The 22,101-nt window shown below is 44.4% G+C and overlaps 1 protein-coding gene across 1 annotated transcript in view; it reads left to right on the top strand.

Annotated features, from left to right (window-relative positions):
- Nucleotides 1–22,101, top strand: part of chn2 (chimerin 2) — a 51,315-nt gene that overhangs the window by 7,894 nt on the left and 21,320 nt on the right. Inside the window, exons 2-6 of the mRNA XM_046334836.1 lie at nucleotides 6,988–7,026; nucleotides 10,117–10,172; nucleotides 11,508–11,539; nucleotides 12,023–12,136; nucleotides 12,218–12,491. Coding sequence (XP_046190792.1) covers nucleotides 6,988–7,026; nucleotides 10,117–10,172; nucleotides 11,508–11,539; nucleotides 12,023–12,136; nucleotides 12,218–12,491 — 515 coding nt within the window. The remainder of the gene's footprint in view (nucleotides 1–6,987; nucleotides 7,027–10,116; nucleotides 10,173–11,507; nucleotides 11,540–12,022; nucleotides 12,137–12,217; nucleotides 12,492–22,101) is intronic.

The raw sequence follows: 22,101 nt of genomic DNA, 5'->3' as shown, positions 1-22,101 counted from the left end.
TCCCTAACTGATGGAGCCTGGCCTGGTGTTAACCTGTGTTTCCTCCCTAACTGAACTGATGGAGCCTGGCCTGGTGGTGTTAACCAGCACACTGTGTTTCCTCCCTAACTGATGGAGCCTGGCCTGGTGTTAACCAGCACACTGTGTTTCCTCCCTAACTGATGGAGCCTGGCCTGGTGTTAACCAGCACACTGTGTTTCCTCCCTAACTGATGGAGCCTGGCCTGGTGTTAACCAGCACACTGTGTTTCCTCCCTAACTGATGGAGCCTGGCCTGGTGTTAACCAGCACACTGTGTTTCCTCCCTAACTGATGGAGCCTGGCCTGGTGTTAACCAGCACACTGTGTTTCCTCCCTAACTGATGGAGCCTGGCCTGGTGTTAACCAGCACACTGTGTTTCCTCCCTAACTGATGGAGCCTGGCCTGGTGTTAACCAGCACACTGGGTATGATGTCCAAAGCACACTGGTTTTAACTGAACCTGGCCTGGTGTTAACCAGCACACTGTTATTTATTATGCCTAGCATATTGTGCATACCTGGCCTGGTGTTAACCAGCACACTGTGTTTCCTCCCACACAGCACACACACACACACACACACACACACACACACACACACACACACTTGCTGCCTGGATATGCTTGTTTTAGAACAGTTTGATGCACAGATGGTCTCCCCACAGGGGCTGTGCTACATCCCTGTGTGTGTGGCCATATGTTTGGTTGGGTCTAGCTGTCCATATGGATAGTGATGATGGTGAAAGGAGTGTGGGGTCTCTTTCTGTGAATAGGCGTGTGCCAGGGTGATTCCACACCAACGGGAGAGGATACCAATGTAAAAGCATGTTTAACATCCTTCCTCCCAATGAAGTTTCCATGTGAGAATTCCCAGAACAATCTGAGATGCCAAAAATATTTTCTGCTCACGTGGAATCTACATTTTGTTCAATCTTGCTTGAGCACAAGTCCTCTCAGGGGAGAACGTCTTTGCTAAGCTTGATCTTTATTCATCTCTTATTCTTTTTGCTTCCAAAACAAACACCCTGAGAACACACACACACACACACTGTGTTTCACACACAGCACACACACACTGTGTTTCCTCCCTAACTGACAGCCTGGCCTGGTGTTAACCAGCACACACCTCACAACTGACAGCCTGGCACACACACACATACCACTGTAATTATTTTATCCAATTCTTCCAATGACTGTTGAGTAACAGAGGGCAACACAATTAATATCCTGTCTGTCTCCTGAGGGGACAACCCTTGCCCTCCAGCTAGTGTGTGGTGTGTGTGTGTGTGTGTGTGTGTGTGTGTGTTCTCTCACTATTCTTCCTCCACAACACACAGGCTGCAGCAGTTCAACTTTCCCTATTTGGAATTCGGTCTCAAACCAGTACATCTTCTTCAGCTTTCCCAATCCCTTTCTTAGGCCTACGCATACAGCACACTCCACCAATCATGTCATATTATTTAAGCCTGTTATAACAAGTCTTTATATCTTGAGCTTTACCAAAAGTGGCATAGCCCTTATGCCATCCATTTAATAGGACCTTAAACTCCTTTAGAGTAGAATGCGTCAGCTCTGGGCCTGCCCTGAAGGACCTCACACCCCCAGACAATACCCCTCCAGAATAACCAGTTATTAAACAGAGAGCATTCTCCAAATGATCCGCAGTAGAATCATTTCATTTTGATTGTGCCTCTGCTCTGGTGAACAATGACCCAGCTGGTGTTAACCAGCACACTGTGTTTCCTCCCTCCAAGCAATTTGCCCACACTAGAGTAAATGGAGCCGGAAGGAAAGTTTGTTCATTAAAAGTCTCTCTCCTGAGTGCTGTTTCTAGATCTATTGAACAAAGGCTTTGTGACACATCCAGTATATCCAGTATGGTTACTTCCCTAATGGCTCCCTATTCCCTCCCTAGTGTGCTACTTTATACCTGGGCCAATAAGGGAAGTGTAGTGAATTGGTTGCTATTTAAGATGTAAACTAGATCTTTTGAACAAAGGCATTTGGTTTAATCAGTCAGATTTATGACGGTAGACAGAGTACAGTATGTCTGCTTCCCAAATGGCTCCCTATACCCAACCCTAGCTTCATGACCACATCCTGGTTCAACCCTAACCCTAATCCACAACCCTAACCCTAGCTTCATGACCACATCCTGGTTCAACCCTAACCCTAGCTTCATGACCACATCCTGGTTCAACCCTAACCCTAGCTTCATGACCACATCCTGGTTCAACCCTAACCCTAGCTTCATGACCACATCCTGGTTCAACCCTAACCCTAGCTTCATGACCACATCCTGGTTCAACCCTAACCCTAGCTTCATGACCACATCCTGGTTCAACCCTAACCCTAATGACCACATCCAACCCTAACCCTAGCTTCATGACCACATCCTGGTTCAACCCAACCCTAGCTTCATGACCACATCCTGGTTCAACCCTAACCTGAATCCACAACCCCAACCCTAGCTTCATGACCACATCCTGGTTCAACCCCAACCCTAGCTTCATGACCACATCCTGGTTCAACCCTAACCCTAATCCACAACCCCAACCCTAGCTTCATGACCACATCCTGGTTCAACCCCAACCCTAGCTTCATGACCACATCCTGGTTCAACCCTAACCCTAATCCACAACCCCAACCCTAGCTTCATGACCACATCCTGGTTCAACCCCAACCCTAGCTTCATGACCACATCCTGGTTCAAACCCTAATCCACAACCCCAACCCTAGCTTCTGACCAGCATCCTGGTTCAACTTTCCCTAGCTTCATGACCAAACCCCTAGCTTCATGACCACATCTTTTTTCCAAAACACCCCTGAGAAGACACACACACACATGTAATTATTTTATCAAATTCTTCCAATGACAACACACAGGTTCTGGTTCAACCCTAACCCTAGCTTCATGACCACATCCTGGTTCAACCCTAACCCTAGCTTCATGACCATGCATCCTGGTTCAACCCCAACCCTAGCTTCATGACCACATCCTGGTTCAACCCCAACCCTAGCTTCATGACCACATCCTGGTTCAACACTAACCCTAGATTCATGACCACATCCTGGTTCAACACTAACCCTAGATTCATGACCACATCCTGGTTCAACCCTAACCCTAATCCACAACCCCAACCCTAGCTTCATGACCACATCCTGGTTCAACCCCAACCCTAGCTTCATGACCATATCCTGGTTCAACCCTAACCCTAGCTTCATGACCACATCCTGGTTCAACCCTAACCCTAATCCACAACCCCAACCCTAGCTTCATGACCACATCCTGGTTCAACCCCAACCCTAGCTTCATGACCACATCCTGGTTCAACCCTAACCCTAATCCACAACCCCAACCCTAGCTTCATGACCACATCCTGGTTCAACCCCAACCCTAGCTTCATGACCACATCCTGGTTCAACCCTAACCCTAATCCACAACCCCAACCCTAGCTTCATGACCACATCCTGGTTCAACCCCAACCCTAGCTTCATGACCACATCCTGGTTCAACCATAACCCTAATCCACAACCCCAACCCTAGCTTCATGACCACATCCTGGTTCAACCCTAACCCTAATCCACAACCCCAACCCTAGCTTCATGACCACATCCTGGTTCAACCCTAACCCTAGCTTCATGACCACATCCTGGTTCAACCCTAACCCTAGCTTCATGACCACATCCTGGTTCAACCCTAACCCTAGCTTCATGACCACATCCTGGTTCAACCCTAACCCTAGCTTCATGACCACATCCTGGTTCAACCCCAACCCTAGCTTCATGACCACATCCTGGTTCAACCCCAACCCTAGCTTCATGACCACATACTGGTTCAACCCCAACCCTAGCTTCATGACCACATACTGGTTCAACCCTAACCCTAGCTTCATGACCACACCCTGGTTCAACCCTAACCCTAGCTTCATGACCACATCCTGGTTCAACCATAACCCTAGCTTCATGACCACATCCTGGTTCAACCATAACTCTAGCTTCATGACCACATCCTGGTTCAACCATAACTCTAGCTTCATGACCACATCCTGGTTCAACCCTAACCCTAGCTTCATGACCACATCCTGGTTCAACCCTAACCCTAGCTTCATGACCACATCCTGGTTCAACCCTAACCCTAGCTTCATGACCACATCCTGGTTCAACCCTAACCCTAGCTTCATGACCACATCCTGGTTCAACCCTAACCCTAGCTTCATGACCACATCCTGGTTCAACCCCAACCCTAGCTTCATGACCACATCCTGGTTCAACCCCAACCCTAGCTTCATGACCACATACTGGTTCAACCCCAACCCTAGCTTCATGACCACATACTGGTTCAACCCTAACCCTAGCTTCATGACCACACCCTGGTTCAACCCTAACCCTAGCTTCATGACCACATCCTGGTTCAACCATAACCCTAGCTTCATGACCACATCCTGGTTCAACCATAACTCTAGCTTCATGACCACATCCTGGTTCAACCATAACTCTAGCTTCATGACCACATCCTGGTTCAACCCTAACCCTAGCTTCATGACCACATCCTGGTTCAACCCTAACCCTAGCTTCATGACCACATCCTGGTTCAACCCTAACCCTAGCTTCATGACCACATCCTGGTTCAACCCCAACCCTAGCTTCATGACCACATCCTGGTTCAACCCCAACCCTAGCTTCATGACCACATACTGGTTCAACCCTAACCCTAGCTTCATGACCACATCCTGGTTCAACCCCAACCTAGCTTCATGACCACATCCTGGTTCAACCCCAACCCTAGCTTCATGACCACATCCTGGTTCAACCCCAACCCTAATCCACAACCCTAACCCTAGCTTCATGACCACATCCTGGTTCAACCCTAACTCTAGCTTCATGACCACATCCTGGTTCAACCGTAACTCTAGCTTCATGGGAACAGGGTGACACTTGGATCCCACACTGAATATGCACCTCAAAGCTCTCTGTGACTGTATGGAAATTGCCAATGATGACAAAAAACATTCAGTGTGGTTGACATGGTGATCCAGTGGACCAGTCACTCACTCAGACTAAACTTACTGTGACTGTCATTGTCTGGTTGGTTCCAGACAATGACAGTAGGTGGGTTTGGTCTGCCAGTGAGTTGTTGACTATAAATATAGTGTACTACTGAGAGTGAGAGGGCACAATGACACACCCCTCCATGCACACACGTGGCTCTTCTTGACTCTTACAGGTGGGCCTATGGCAGCCATAGGGTAGTTAGCATGCAGCCCGTCCCCTGGGGGGGGATAGTGGGTTGGCATATTGACCCTGAGAGATGTCCCTGGGTCTTTTTAAATTAACTCGGTCTTTTCCCTTTTTTTTATGTGATTCATTGTTCACACATGCAGTTACTCCAGCTGTCGGTGAGATCCTTCCACCGGGAACAGTAGAGAGATGTGATGCATTAAGGACACATTCCATCATTCCACCTGCTGCAGTATTACTAGCTACATTTACACAATGATTCCTGACTAAGTGTCTGTGAGGTAGCAGAGGACTTAAGCCTACAGTAGGTTTCTATGTTTCTGGGATAGTTGGCATGCACAGCCTTGCCAGCCTAAGATCCATAGTATAGCCATACTAATGAATTAGATATGCTTGTATACTGTAACAGTACATGACTATGTCAAGGTACTTATGGTGCATATAGTAGGTAGTATATTATGCAGGAGGAAGTTGTACCAACTTATGAGTTACCAAGGGAATACGGTGAGCATGATGACAGTACAAGGAGTAAGAAATTGTGGTTACATTTTCCTTCAATAAACACAAACCTCAACCGTCCATGCAATTAAAGTAGCACATTTCCCCTCAGGTTACAGTAGATCCCATGGGTATTGGGCTGGAAATTGCATTTCCACATTTTCTAATTTGCTTTGTCCTTCTTGGGTAATGAATACTGTGTATCATCATCATGGCATAATGCTAGCCTTTAAAGGTGTTTTATAAAGATGGATCTATCTGTGAAGAAGGGACATATCCCTGGGCTGCATCAGGTGCTATAGATCTGTTGTGTGGCAACTATATTCACTCATTGAGCAATGAGTATCTCAAGAGGCTTCAGTGTAAATAAACCCTGTGTATAATTATGCTGGTCGAGCAGAATAACTAGACTGAGACGTAAACAACCCTGAAATAACCATGGTGATGATGCGTTCATAATCCATTCAGAGAGAATGTATCAGACAATTCACCCAAGAAAGAATAAAACGGTTCTATATGCCTGTTGTCTAACCCCTTTACCTCCCTTCTGTCTAGTTCTGAACTGTCTGTCTGTTTCTCTGTCTGTCCAATTTAAGGGCTTTATTGGCATGGGAAACATATGTTTGCCAAAGCAAGTGAAACTTTTTATTTTATAATCCATAACAGTAAACATTACACTTACAGAATTTCCAAAATAATCAAAACATTTCAAATGTAATTGTGTGTGTGTGTGTGTGTATACATATACATGTATACATGCATACATGCATGCATGCATGCATACATGCATGCATACATACATACATGCATGCATACATACATACATACATACATACATGCATACATACATACATACATACATACATACATACATACATACATACATACATACATACATACATACATACATACATACATACATACATACATACATACATACATACATACATACATACATACATACATACATACATACATACATACATACATACATACAGTGTTGTAATGATGTGCAAATAGTTAAAGTATGAAAGGGAAAATAAATAAATCATAAATATAGGTTATATTTACAATGGTGTTCGTTCTTCACTGGTTGCCTTTTAATCTTGTGGCAACAGGTCACAAATCTTGCTGCTGTGATTGGACACTGTGATATTTCCCCCAATAGATATGGGAGTCTGTCTTTGTCTCTCTCTGACCACTAACCCGCCTCCTGTGTTGTCATTTCAGATCCTGAGGATTACCAACCGCCCATATGGAAGTCTTACTGTAAGTGTCTGAAGTACTGTTTATCCACTGTAAAGTCTTGGTTGTCCACCAGGAATGTGGAACGCTAGAAGCCTAGTCATCATGGCCGCCAGGCAGCTGCATGTCACTACAAAGGACTCTTATATGTGATCATATGAGGATATTAAAGCAGAAATACTCCTCTGTTACAGTTAGTGTGTACAGTAAGGCTTCTTGGGACGTGCCATGCCTCAGCACAGCTTCCTGTTACTTCTCTCTCCTCTCCAGTCTTCTAACACTGGCTGAGAGATATTTTTAGAGCTCACCAGTGGAGGCTGCTGAGGGGAGGACAGCTCTTAATAATGTCTGGAATGGAATGGTGTCCTACACAACCATGTTCATGATTCCATTCACTCCATTCCAGCCATTATTATGAAACGTTCTCCCCTCAGCAGCCTCAACTGGAGCTCACTGTCTACATGTCCGTGGAAGACGACCCGTGTGTGTGTGTGTCCGTGGAAGACGACCCGTGTGTGTGTGTGTCCGTGGAAGACGACCCGTGTGTCCGTGGAAGACGACCCGTGTGTCCGTGGAAGACGACCCGTGTGTCCGTGGAAGACGACCCGTGTGTCCGTGGAAGACGACCCGTGTGTCCGTGGAAGACGACCCGTGTGTGTGTGTCCGTGGAAGACGACCCGTGTGTCTGTGGAAGACGGCCAGGTCTTGCTGGTTGTTGTGAGTTGTCCTGATTAAAACAAACTCAGTCAGGAGTCTGCCTCCTCCCGCATGGAAAGTCTGTTGTGGGGAAGAGTCAGTACAGAGACTTAACCTGTTACACTACTCCCAATGCTGTTACATTACAATGAGGAAACGGCACTACTCCCAATGCTGTTACATTACAATGAGGAAACGGCACTACTCCCAATGCTGTTACATTACAACGAGGAAACGGCACTACTACCAATGCTGTGTTACATTACAACGAGGAAACGGCACTACTCCCAATGCTGTGTTACATTACAATGAGGAAACGGCACTACTCCCAATGCTGTGTTACATTACAATGAGGAAACGGCACTACTCCCAATGCTGTGTTACATTACAATGAGGAAACGGCACTACTCCCAATGCTGTGTTACATTACAATGAGGAAACGGCACTACTCCCAATGCTGTGTTACATTACAACGAGGAAACGGCACTACTCCCAATGCTGTGTTACATTACAATGAGGAAACGGCACTACTCCCAATGCTGTGTTACATTACAACGAGGAAACGGCACTACTCCCAATGCTGTGTTACATTACAACGAGGAAACGGCACTACTCCCAATGCTGTGTTACATTACAACGAGGAAACGGCACTAGTCCCAATGCTGTGTTACATTACAATGAGGAAGACAAAGACACTGTCTGTCTCTTCTAATCCTTTCATCCAACATTCTTAGGATGCGTCCTCAAGTGGCACCCTGTTCCCTATTTAATGCATTACTTTTGCACCAAATATGTAAACATGTATAACTTTGTGTTCCTCGCCAATAATTCTGTTATAAAAAAGTAGTGCACTATGTATGGAATAGGGTGCCATTTGGTACACACACTTAGTGTCATGCACATTCTTATTGCATCACATGAGTATAGTATAATCTGTGTCTACAGTAAAGCCCTTAGAATAGGTACATTACAGACAATAGGCCTAGTGTCCCCAGCTGTGATATATTATACTGTGACAGTCTTAACCGTAGATGTGATTTAATCTCGCTCGCTACATGCTTTCTTCTCCATTCCATTTTCAACAGTTGCACTGATTTACACCGAGCACTCAGTCTTTAAGTACACTTCATCCATGATGGCAGCTTGGCTCAGTGCTGCTGCTGCATATGTTACTGCGCTATTCTGTCTGTGTCCCAAATTAAAGCCTCTTTACTGTAGTACTTAGTTCTGGTCAAATGTAGTGCACTATGTAGGGGAATAGGGTGACTTTTGGGATGCATACTGTCTCCCCATTGTGTCCCAGTACTGAGATTTAATAGTCACTGTTCGTATCCTGCACTAAGGCCCTAGACTAAAGTTATGTCCCAAATGGCACCCTATTCTCTATATAGTACACTATGGGTCCTGATCCAAAGTACTGCACTACATAGGGAATAGAGTGCCATTTGGGATGATCGCTCTGTGAAATATGAATTGACATTCACACCGAGGGTTTGGTGATGTATGGGACCCGTCATATAAACCACTGAGAGACATTAGCCCGTGGATATCTTCGACTTCGCTAACAGCTCCTGGTGTTCCTACTGTTCCTGGTTGACTTTACTCTGAGTTTGAATCATACTGTCAGTGGCCATACAGAGACTGTATGCTGCATGTCCAATATTAGAGCAACTATAACCTTCTAACTTCCTAACGGACAGTTTTAACTCCTCAGAATCTAGTGCCCTTCCAAGTCTGCTGGGACCACTGCACACAAACATGTTCCATGGTTACAAATAGTGTTGTACATGTAGCATGTGACAGTGAGCTGCAAGAGGAGTGCATTGGAGCCTTATTAATAATTGTGTAACTCAAATAAATGATTAGACATCTGCTTGAAGATATATGGCAAGGCCAGTAACTTGTCAGGTGGATGGATTATCTTGGCAAAGGAGGAATGCTCACTCACAGGGATGTAAACACATTGGTGCACAAAATGTTTGAAAAATAATCCGGACCGGCCTGGTAGCTGTGGAGTGAAAATGGGACCTAAAGGAGATGAATACATTGTGGATGGCTGGACTGTAGTGGGACTGTATGTCCAGCTGATGACCCCATACAGTGATGAATGAATACGGTACTGAACTTTATTGTCCCATAGGGAAATAATGCATGAATTAGTGTCTGTGTGTGAAGCGGTCTACGTAAACGGAGCTGAAGGGAGGTCTGTTTGTGTTGCTGTCTACGTAGTCTTTGTTCCGTCTGAATTTTTGGAACTCGACGCGAAATGGACCACCGTTGGCTCAGTTTCCGTAGACTGTGTTGCGCCCTTAAGGCTGTGTAACTCTCGAAGCGTACATATCGTGGCCTCAGCAGTGCAGACATTCTAATACTGAATACTATGCTTTTTACTTGACAGTCCATGTTTGTCTCTAACAGTGTACCGGCTCCAGCAGGAAGCTCCTCGGCCCAAGAGGATGACCTGCCCTCAGGAGGTCAGCACTGCACCTCTTTAAAGATTATAAGCTTACACCATATAGACTACAGTATTTTGTGATAGGATGCCTGATCTGTTGTGATAATGTAATGAACATTCTGATAAACTAATCATTTACCACATTGTCGTTTTCTTATCTCTAATCTGGTACTGAATGGTAAAGAGGTCCGGCAATTGGCAGAATGAAAGAGGGAGAGTCACACAGAGCAAACTAGAATGCTTTTTGGCCCTAAACAGAGAGTACACAGTGGCAGAATACCTGACCTAGAGCTCAACAGAAGACGGGCTATGTGCACACTGCCCACAAAATGAGGTGGAAACTGAGCTGCACTTCCTAACCTCCTGCCAAATGTATGACCATATTAGAGTGACACATTTCCCTCAGATTACACAAACTCACAAAGAATTTGAAAACAAATCCAATTTTGATAAACTCATATCTACTGGGTGAAATACCACAGTGTGCATCACAGCAGCAAGATTTGTGACCTGTTGCCACAAGAAAAGGGCAACCAGTGTAGAGCAAACACCATTGTAAATACAACCTATATTTATTTCCCTTTTGGACATGAACTATTTGCACATCATTACAACACTGTATATATATACTTAATATACCATTTGAATTTTTTACATTAAAAAACAACTTTTGTGTTGAATGTTTACTGTACGTTAGTTTATTTCACTTCGTCTTTGCTTTGGCAATGTGAACACATGTTTCCCATGCCAATAAAGCTCCTTAAAATGAAATGAAATGGAATTGGCAGAGAGACACAGACAGGCAGAGAGACGCAGACAGGCAGAGACAGGCAGAGAGACGCAGACAGGCAGAGAGACGCAGACGGGCAGAGAGACACAGACGGGCAGAGAGACAGACGGGCAGAGAGACACAGACGGGCAGAGAGACAGAGACGGGCAGAGAGACACAGACGGGCAGAGAGACACAGACGGGCAGAGAGACGCAGACGGGCAGAGAGACGCAGACGGGCAGAGAGACGCAGACAGGCAGAGAGACGCAGACGGGCAGAGAGACGCAGACGGGCAGAGAGACGCAGACGGGCAGAGAGACGCAGACGGGCAGAGAGACGCAGACGGGCAGAGAGACGCAGACGGGCAGAGAGACACAGACAGGGGCAGAGAGACGCAGACGGGCAGAGAGACGCAGACAGGCAGAGAGACGCAGACAGAAAGCAATAAATATCTGTTCCCCAACAGAGACACAGACATCCTTTATGAAACATGTATCCTTCTTGGCCAAGCCATTGAAGTGACCGTTGAACTGACTATGTCTCTGTCAGCCAATGTATCTTTTCTCTTTCCTCTGGATTTACAGATGGAGACCAGACCCAAATATTACGGCAGAGAGTGAGTAGTGAGACTGACTTTGATTTTCATCCATGTTCTAATACAGCTGCTGGGGAGACTGGCTCGAGCTGTGTGATTTATCATTAACGTCAAGCTTTACATGTGCTTAGGGTGTTGAAGGTGTGTGTGTCCGTGTGTGTGCAAGAGGATGGAGATAATTTAGTGTTAAATTCAGAGGGACAGAGACCTCAAGGTCCGTAGACAAGGCCACCGCATTGACAGGAGACTTGTGGTCGGCATTGACAGGAGACTTGTGGTCGGCATTGACAGGAGACTTGTGGTCGGCATTGACAGGAGACTTGTGGTCGGCATTGACAGGAGACTTGTGGGAGGCATTGACAGGAGACTTGTGGGAGGCATTGACAGGAGACTTGTGGGAGGCATTGACAGGAGACTTGTGGGAGGCATTGACAGGAGACTTGTGGGAGGCATTGACAGGAGACTTGTGGGAGGCATTGACAGGAGACTTGTGGGTCTCTCAAGGTTCCATGGCATGCTATCGAGAGAGTCTGCAGATGAGCTACTGGGAGGAGCAGAGGGGGCTTACCTTGTCAGAGAGAGCCAGAGACAGCCAGGGACACACACCTTGGCCTTAAGGTACTGTACACACTACACACACACATTTACTTACTAAACGCTCTCCCCACCCACCCACTTGCTCTACCTCTCTCTCCCCAGGTTTGGGCACCAGACCCTGAACTACAGACTGTTCTATGACGGGAAGCACTTTGTGGGGGAGAAGCGCTTTGAGACGGTCCATGACCTGGTGACGGATGGCCTCATCACTCTGTACATCGAGACCAAGGCAGCAGAGTACATCGCCAAGATGACCACCAACCCCATCTATGAACACCTGGGCTACACATCCCTGCTGAAGGACAAGATGGGGCACCGGCTGAGCCGGAGACGCACTGAACCCCATAGGGTCACCTTCCAGAGAGAGGACAGGAAGGTGAGGTATTTGCTTTGACATTCTTTAGGTTTGACATTCTTTAGGTAACAAAGTGCTATGAAAAGGTACTTTGGTGATGACATTGGTGGGGCTGGTGACATTGGTGGGGCTGGTGACATTGGTGGGGCTGGTGACATTGGTGGGGCTGGTGACATTGGTGGGGCTGGTGACATTGGTGGAGCTGGTGACATTGGTGGAGCTGGTGACATTGGTGGAGCTGGTGACATTGGTGGAGCTGGTGACATTGGTGGGGCTGGTGACATTGGTGGGGCTGGTGACATTGGTGGGGCTGGTGACATTGGTGGGGCTGGTGACATTGGTGGGGCTGGTGACATTGGTGGGGCTGGTGACATTGGTGGGGCTGGTGACATTGGTGGGGCTGGTGACATTGGGGATGGTGGGGGTGACATTGGGGATGGGGGGGTGACATTGGGGATGGTGGGGGTGACATTGGGGATGGTGGGGGTGACATTGGGGATGGTGGGGGTGGTGACATTGGGGATGGTGGTGGGGGGTGACATTGGGGATGGTGACATGGGGTGGTGACATTGGGGATGGTGACATTGGGGATGGTGGGGGTGACATTGGGGATGGTGGGGGTGACATTGGGGATGGTTGGGGGGGTGGTGACATTGGGGATGGTGGGGGTGACATTGGGGATGGTTGGGGTGGTGACATTGGGGATGGTGACATTGGGGATGGTGACATTGGGGATGGTGACATTGGGGATGGTGACATTGGGGATGGTGGGGGTGACATTGGGGATGGTTGGGGTGGTGACGGTGGGGGTGGTGACGGTGGGGGTGGTGACGGTGGGGGTGGTGGTGGTGGTGACATTGGGGACGGTGATTCTCTCCCGTAGCACCAGGTTAACTATGTATTAACATCCTACATCTACTACTGTTGTGTTTCTTGACTATAATTGTGACCTTAGGAACAACTCTGGGCCTTAGCTATGGACTGTAACAGACCAGAGTTTTTCCTGGTCACGCCACACGGTCTGGAAAAACTCCTGTCCCTAGAACATGTTCATTACCTTCTACTCTATCAGCATCTGCAGTAAGGATGGAGTTTTTCATTATGTAACCGTTTCTCATGAGAAAGAGACATTTATTGCCTCTGCAGGGGGGTGTTTCCTTCCTGACATCACTTCTCATTAAAGGTCATGAGGACCAACAGGACTGGGATGTTATTGTGTAACAGACAGACACTGTTCTAGGACTATAGATGAATCACACATTACACACCATTTGTTCTCATCAACTAACTGCTGAAGGATATTGACTGTCTGTGACTCATTATATTAGCCGATGTGAAATGCTTTCATTCTACTGTGTCGTTCTAGGGTGTTGACAATTCCCACATCTCACCACTAGGTGGCAACCGGACCAAGCCATAGCATATCAACAGCACATTTCACACTTAGCTGTGATTGGAAATGTAATTTTTCTTCAGTCTTTGACTGTTAAACATGGTAAAATCACAAAGCTTTTCCTTCATCCATGTTTGGTTGGGTGAAGTTGTCTTGACATTCTGCTCTGTTCCTCTCATACCAGCCACACACCCCTGGTGCTTCTTGGAGTATTGAACAAATCATTTAGTTCTGATAAACAGTATCCCTCCCAAATGTCACTATATTTCCTATGTAGTGCACAACCTTTTCCCTGGTAAAAGTAATGCCCTATATGGGGAATAGGGTGCCATCTGGGACGCACATGGGTCTCCATCAGTCGTCTGACAGCAACAAGGCAGTTCTGCCCGAGTCAGTGGCGTTGCAAGGCGTCCGTTTCCTCTCCGCTCCTTTCTAACACCCACCAGCGCTGTGCTATTCATGTCACTGTCTGTCCACTAGAGATAGAGTGAAGGGGACAGCAAGCCTTAAGCCCTTACTGCAGGAGGCAGCTCTATCCCTGCAGGCGGCAGCTCTATCCCTGCAGGCGGCAGCTCTATCCCTGCAGGCGGCAGCTCTATCCCTGCAGGCGGCAGCTCTATCCCTGCAGGCGGCAGCTCTATCCCTGCAGGCTCTAAACTTGGTCAGTAGTTCATGGACTCTGACGGATTCCAACACATTCAGAGATGAATCCTTAACATAAAACTAAACCCCTCCAGGAGGAGTCTCCATAGCATGGTCTGTATTTCTGTCAGGAAACATACAGGACCTGATATACAGAGTACATGTACTAGGGTATTTGGTCTGGTCAAGTACAGACTGTCTGACCTTGTATAGTATTTTGGGGGGGGGTTCTAGAGCATGTTTTGCCAGCCTATCAGTCAGTAATGTCAGTGTCTGTAAAAATTTGTTATTTTGAGTGTCACACTTCGATCTGTCAAGCTTGGGTTATGTCCCAACTGGCACCCTATTCCCTATACAATGCTCTACTTTTGACCAGAGCCCTATGAGTCCTGATCAAAAGTAGAGCACTAAAGAGGTGCCATTTGGGATGCAGACTTGGAAACCATGATGAGTTGGGCCAATGACAGGTCTCCTGATTTTAGGCTTTTAGTGTTGGACAAACACCTGCCAGTCTGTCATGTCCCAAAAAAAGCAGGAGGTCAAAGTGCAGTCCTCCTGTTTCCTCTCTTCTACGTCCCAAATGACTCCCTATTCCTTTTTATAGTGCACTACCTTTGACCAGGGCCTATAGGGCTCTGGTCAAAAGTAATGTACTAAGTAGGGAATAGGTTGCCATTTGGGATGGAGCATATGTCTCTATAGAGTGGAGCCAGGCTTGTTCGAATGGCCTGTATCTTTACTGACTTTAGTTAACACTGTACTATAATACTCTGTCCATTATCAGTCAGTATCTTTACTGACTTTAGTTAACACTGTACTATAATACTCTGTATCTTTACTGACTTTAGTTAACTTTACTGACTTTCTTTAGACTTTAAACACTGTACTATAATACTCTGTCCAGTATCAGCCTGTATCTTTACTGACTTTAGTTAACACTGTACTATAATACTCTGTCCAGTATCAGCCTGTATCTTTACTGACTTTAGTTAACACTGTACTATAATACTCTGTCCAGTATCAGCCTGTATCTTTACTGACTTTAGTTAACACTGTCACTGCCTGTCCAGTATCTTTACTGACTTTAGTTAACACTGTACTATAATACTCTGTCCTGTATCTTTACTGACTTTAGTTAACACTGTACTATAATACTCTGTCCTTTACTGTTTATTAACTTTAATACTGACTTTAGTTAACACTGTACTATAATACTCTGTCCAGTACCAGCCTGTATCTTTACTGACTTTAGTTAACACTGTACTATAATACTCTGTCCAGTATCTTTACTGACTTTAGTTAACACTGTACTATAATACTCTGTCCAGTATTAGCCTGTATCTTTACTGACTTTAGTTAACACTGTACTATAATACTCTGTCCAGTATCAGCCTGTATCTTTACTGACTTTAGTTAACACTGTACTATAATACTCTGTCCAGTATCAGTATCTTTACTGACTTTAGTTAACACTGTACTATAATACTACTATAATACTGTCCACTTTACTGACTTTAGTTAACACTGTACTATAATACTCTGTCCAGTATCAGCCTGTATCTTTACTGACTTTAGTTAACACTGTACTATAATTTAGTTAACACTGTACTATAATACTCTGTCCAGTATCTTTACTGACCAGCCTGTATCTTTACTGACTTTAGTTAACACTGTACTATAATACTCTGTCCAGTAACACAGTATCTTTACTGACTTTAGTTAACACTGTACTATAATACTCTGTCCATCTTTACTGACTTTAGTTAACACTGTATCTTTACTGACTTTAGTTAACACTGTACTATAATACTCTGTCCAGTATCTTTAGTTAACACTGTACTATAATACTCTGTCCAGTATCAGCCTGTATCTTTACTTTAGACTTTAGTTAACACTGTACTATAATACTCTGTCCAGTATCACTGCCTGTATCTTTACTGACTTTAGTTAACACTGTACTATAATACTCTGTCCAGTATCAGCCTGTATCTTTACTGACTTTAGTTAACACTGTACTATAATACTCTGTCCAGTATCCTGTATCTTTACTGACTTTAGTTAACACTGTACTATAATACTCTGTCCTATCAGCCTGTATCTTTACTGACTTTAGTTAACACTGTACTATAATACTCTGTCCAGTATCAGACTTTAGTTAACACTGTATCTTTACTGATCTTTACTGACTTTAGTTAACACTGTACTATAATACTCTGTCCAGTATCAGCCTGTATCTTTACTGACTTTAGTTAACACTGTACTATAATACTCTGTCCTGTATCTTTACTGACTTTAGTTAACACTGTACTATAATACTCTGTCCTGTATCTTTACTGACTTTAGTTAACACTGTACTATAATACTCTGTCCAGTATCAGCCTGTATCTTTACTGACTTTAGTTAACACTGTACTATAATACTCTGTCCTGTATCTTTACTGACTTTAGTTAACACTGTACTATAATACTCTGTCCAGTATCAGCCTGTATCTTTACTGACTTTAGTTAACACTGTACTATAATACCAGTATCTGTCTATAATACTCTGTCCACTGTATCTTTAGTTTATGTACTATAATACTCTGTCCTGTATCTTTACTGACTTTAGTTAACACTGTACTATAATACTCTGTCCAGTATCAGCCTGTATCTTTACTGACTTTAGTTAACACTGTACTATAATACTCTGTCCAGTATCAGCCTGTATCTTTACTGACTTTAGTTAACACTGTACTATAATACTCTGTCCAGTATCTTTACTGACTTTAGTTAACACTGTACTATAATACTCTGTCCAGTATCAGCCTGTATCTTTACTGACTTTAGTTAACACTGTACTATAATACTCTGTCCAGTATCAGCCTGTATCTTTACTGACTTTAGTTAACACTGTACTATAATACTCTGTCCAGTATCAGCCTGTATCTTTACTGACTTTAGTTAACACTGTACTATAATACTCTGTCCAGTATCAGCCTGTATCTTTACTGACTTTAGTTAACACTGTACTATAATACTCTGTCCAGTATCAGCCTGTATCTTTACTGACTTTAGTTAACACTGTACTATAATACTCTGTCCTGTATCTTTACTGACTTTAGTTAACACTGTACTATAATACTCTGTCCTGTATCTTTACTGACTTTAGTTAACACTGTACTATAATACTCTGTCCAGTATCTTTACTGACTTTAGTTAACACTGTACTATAATACTCTGTCCAGTATCAGCCTGTATCTTTACTGACTTTAGTTAACACTGTACTATAATACTCTGTCCAGTATCTTTACTGACTTTAGTTAACACTGTACTATAATACTCTGTCCAGTATCAGCCTGACTTTATCTTTACTGACTTTACTGACTTTAAACACTGTACTATAATACTCTGTCCAGTATCAGCCTGTATCTTTACTGACTTTAGTTAACACTGTACTATAATACTCTGTCCAGTATCAGCCTGTATCTTTACTGACTTTAGTTAACACTGTACTATAATACTCTGTCCAGTATCAGCCTGTATCTTTACTGACTTTAGTTAACACTGTATCTTTACTGACTTTAGTTAACACTGTACTATAATACTCTGTCCTGTATCTTTACTGACTTTAGTTAACACTGTACTATAATACTCTGTCCAGTATCAGTCTATCTTTACTGACTTTAGTTAACACTGTACTATAATACTCTGTCCAGTATCAGCCTGTATCTTTACTGACTTTAGTTAACACTGTACTATAATACTCTGTCCAGTATCCAGCACTGTACTATAATACTCTGTCCAGTATCAGCCTGTATCTTTACTGACTTTAGTTAACACTGTACTATAATACTCTGTCCAGTATCAGCCTGTATCTTTACTATAATACTCTGTCCAGTATCTTTACTGACTTTAGTTAACACTGTACTATAATACTCTGTCCAGTATCTTTACTGACTTTAGTTAACACTGCACTATAATACTCTGTCCAGTATTAGCCTGTATCTTTACTGACTTTAGTTAACACTGCACTATAATACTCTGTCCAGTATCAGTCTGTATCTTTACTGACTTTAGTTAACACTGTACTATAATACTCTGTCCAGTATCAGTCTGTGTTTTCAGACACACAGTAGCTACATTAAACATGCTCCCTCACATACTGTCTTTACTCTCTCTTGTAAATCTTCATTCGTGTGTGTGTACATTCCTCCCGGAGATGGGGGGGAACTCACTCAACCTGTCTGGTGACCTGCTGTGTGTCATTCTCCTCGGTTCACACGGCTCAATGTGTCTGTGTACTTGTGCTGGGAGTTGACACAGTGGCCAAACTCCTGCCAGTTTCCTCCTATAACCGCTTCCCAAATGGCACCCTATACCCTCTGTTCCCTCAGGGCTTTGGTCAAAAGAAGTACACTATGCAGGGAATAGGGAGCCGTTTGAGACCCATCACTGGTGTAATGTAACTGGTGCTGTAGGGGTGATGGAAGAAGGTGATCAATGCATTTATAGTCCATGTTCTGGTCCTAGTTCTATAATGTCAGGTTAGCCTGCTTGGATATTATTCCGAGGTTATAGTAGTTTGTTTGTTTTTGGAAGTTTAATGACCTCGTCCTTGAGCAACCTGTTAGTCTGTTGGAAACTACATGATCTATAAAGATGGCGTTGGGAAATAATTGAGCTACTACAATAAAGATTTTCTACAGTAGCTACGTACTTTGTAAAAGGCAGAAGGCTTTCAACGTTGATCTGTCATACTTCCAGACACAGAGAGGCCTGTTTTAATTGGCACTGTATGTTTTCCTTTCACTACACTTTCTGAATAGTAAAACAGACTTTATCACTGACTACATCCCCATTCACGTCTATGTTTGGATGAAATTGTATGAGATTGTGTGTTTTTGTTTGGATGGTTATCTGACCTTACAGAAAGAAAGACACTAGTGTTATTTTCTATTTTCCCATGATCCTCTGTTCTCCCCACTGTGTCTGCTCAGCTGCACCCACACAGTGAATAACAGAGCCTGGCTGCTGAAAAGAAACCAGGGCCTTTTTTAAATGTATTTTATTCTAAACTATTCTCTGAGACAAGAAGCCATCTGCCTCAAGGAAAAAGACCATAACCGTCACACACACACACACACTCTCTCTCTCAATACGTACTGTATACCTCCTCCTCTCCCCCCTTTTTCTGTGTCATACATTTTCTTCATCCGCCTGTCCCTCTCTTCCTCCAGATCCCTTACTCTTCTCTCTGCTCCGTCTAGTTTAGATCCTCCTCCTGGTCTTTGATAGGCTGTCCCTCTCTACCTCCAGATCCCTTACTCTTCTCTCTGCTCCGTCTAGTTTAGATCCTCCTCCTGGTCTTTGATAGGCTGTCCCTCTCTACCTCCAGATCCCTTACTCTTCTCTGCTGTCTCAGGCTGTCATCCTCTCTACCTCCAGATCCTCTCTTCTCTTTAGATCCTCCTCCCTCCAGATCCCTTACTCTTCTCTCTGCTCAGTCTAGTTTAGATCCTCCTCCTGGTCTTTGATAGTCTGTCCCTCTACCTCCAGATCCCTTACTCTTCTCTCTGCTCAGTCTAGTTTAGATCCTCCTCCTGGTCTTTGATAGTCTGTCCCTCTACCTCCAGATCCCTTACTCTTCTCTCTGCTCAGTCTAGTTTAGATCCTCCTCCTGGTCTTTGATAGGCTGTCCCTCTCTTCTCTCTGCTCAGTCTAGTTTAGATCCTCCTCCTGGTCTTTGAGATCCCCCTTACTCTTCTCTCTGCTCAGTCTAGTTTAGATCCTCCTCCTGGTCTTTGATAGGCTGTCCCTCTCTACCTCCAGATCCCTTACTCTTCTCTCTGCTCCGTCTAGTTTAGATCCTCCTCCTGGTCTTTGATAGGCTGCCCCTCTCTACCTCCAGATCCCTTACTCTTCTCTCTGCTCCATCTAGTTTAGATCCTCCTCCTGGTCTTTGATAGACAGCCTATCTCGGTGACAAACAGCTTCTCCTGTCCTGACTGTTACCCGTTCAGCCATTTTAAATTAAATGTTTTAGATACATGCTTTGTAAACAACGGGTGTAGACAAACAGTGAAATACTTCTGGACTCTTCCCAAAAATGCAGAGAAATAAAAGATAAATAATAGAAAAGTAATAATAAATACACAATGAGTAACGATAACTTGGCTATATACACAAGGTACTGAGTCTATGTGCAGGGGTACAAGCTAATTTTTTTATATATTTTTATTTATTTCACCTTTATTTAACCAGGTAGGCTAGTTGAGAACAAGTTATCATTTGCAACTGCGACCTGTCCAAGATAAAGCAAAGCAGTTCGACACATACAATAACACAGTTACACATGGAATAAACAAACATACTTTTTCTACTGTATTATTGACTGTATGTGCAAATGAGTTAGGATAAGGGAGGTAGTAAGGCAATAAATAGGCCATGGTGGCAAAGTAATTACAATATAGCAATTAAACACCGGAATGGTAGATGTGCAGAAGATGAGTGTGCAAGTAGAGATACTGGGGTGCAAAGGAGCAAGATAAATAAATACAGTATGCGGATGAGGTAGTTGGATAGGCTATTTACATATGGGCAATGTACAGATAGGCTATGTGCAGTGATCTGTGAGCTGCTCTGACAGCTGGTGCTTAAAGCTCGTGAGGGAGATGTGAGTATCCAGCTTCAGAGATTGTTGCAGTTCGTTCCAGTCATTGGCAGCAGAGAACTGGAAGGAAAGGCAGCCAAAGGAAGAATTGGTTTTGGGGGTGACCAGTGAGATATACCTGCTGGAGCGCGTGCTACGGGTGGGTGCTGCTATGGTGACCAGTGAGCTGAGCTAAGGCGGGACTTTACCTAGCAGAGACTTGTAGATAACCTGGAGCCAGTGGGTTTGGCAACGAGTATGAAGCGAGGGCCAGCCAACGAGAGCGTACAGGTCGCAGTGGTGGGTAGTGACAAACGGATAGCACTGTGATAGACTGCATCCAATTTGCTGAGTAGAGTGTTGGAATCTATTTTGTAAATTACGTCGCCAAAGTTGAGGATTGGTAGGATAGTCTTTTACAAGGGTACGTTTGGCAGCATGAGTGAAGGATGCTTTGTTGTGAAATAGGAAGCTTAATTTTGGATTGGAGATGCTTAATGTGAGTCTAGAAGGAGAGTTTACAGTCTAACCAGACACCTAGGTATTTGTAGTTGTCCATATATTCTAAGTCAGAACCGTCCAGAGTAGTGATGCTGGACCGGCTATGTACATATAACTAGGAATAAAGTGACTAGGCAACAGGCTACATAATAGACAGTAGCAGCAGCGTACAGTATGTGAGGAGGCTAAGTTAGTGGAAAAAAAGTCAATGCAGATAGCCAAATAGCTAACTGGACTAACTATTTAATAGTATCAAGGCTTCAGAGGTAGAAGCTGTTCAGGGTCCTGTTGGTTCCAGACTTGGTGCAGTGGTACTGCTTGCCATGCGGTAGCAGAGTGACTTGGGCGGCTGACAATTTTTATGGCCTTCTTCTGACACTGCCTGGTCTAGAGGTCCTGGATGGCAGGGAGTTTGGCCTCAGTGATGTTCTGTAGCGCCTTGCGGTCGGATACCAAGCAGTAACGCAA

Source organism: Oncorhynchus gorbuscha, unplaced genomic scaffold (genome assembly GCF_021184085.1).
Source record: "Oncorhynchus gorbuscha isolate QuinsamMale2020 ecotype Even-year unplaced genomic scaffold, OgorEven_v1.0 Un_scaffold_607, whole genome shotgun sequence".
In the NCBI taxonomy this organism is placed as follows: Eukaryota; Metazoa; Chordata; class Actinopteri; order Salmoniformes; family Salmonidae; genus Oncorhynchus; species Oncorhynchus gorbuscha.
The sequence above is the reverse complement of the archived record's forward strand: the minus strand, read 5'-3'. Positions and strand labels throughout refer to the sequence as shown.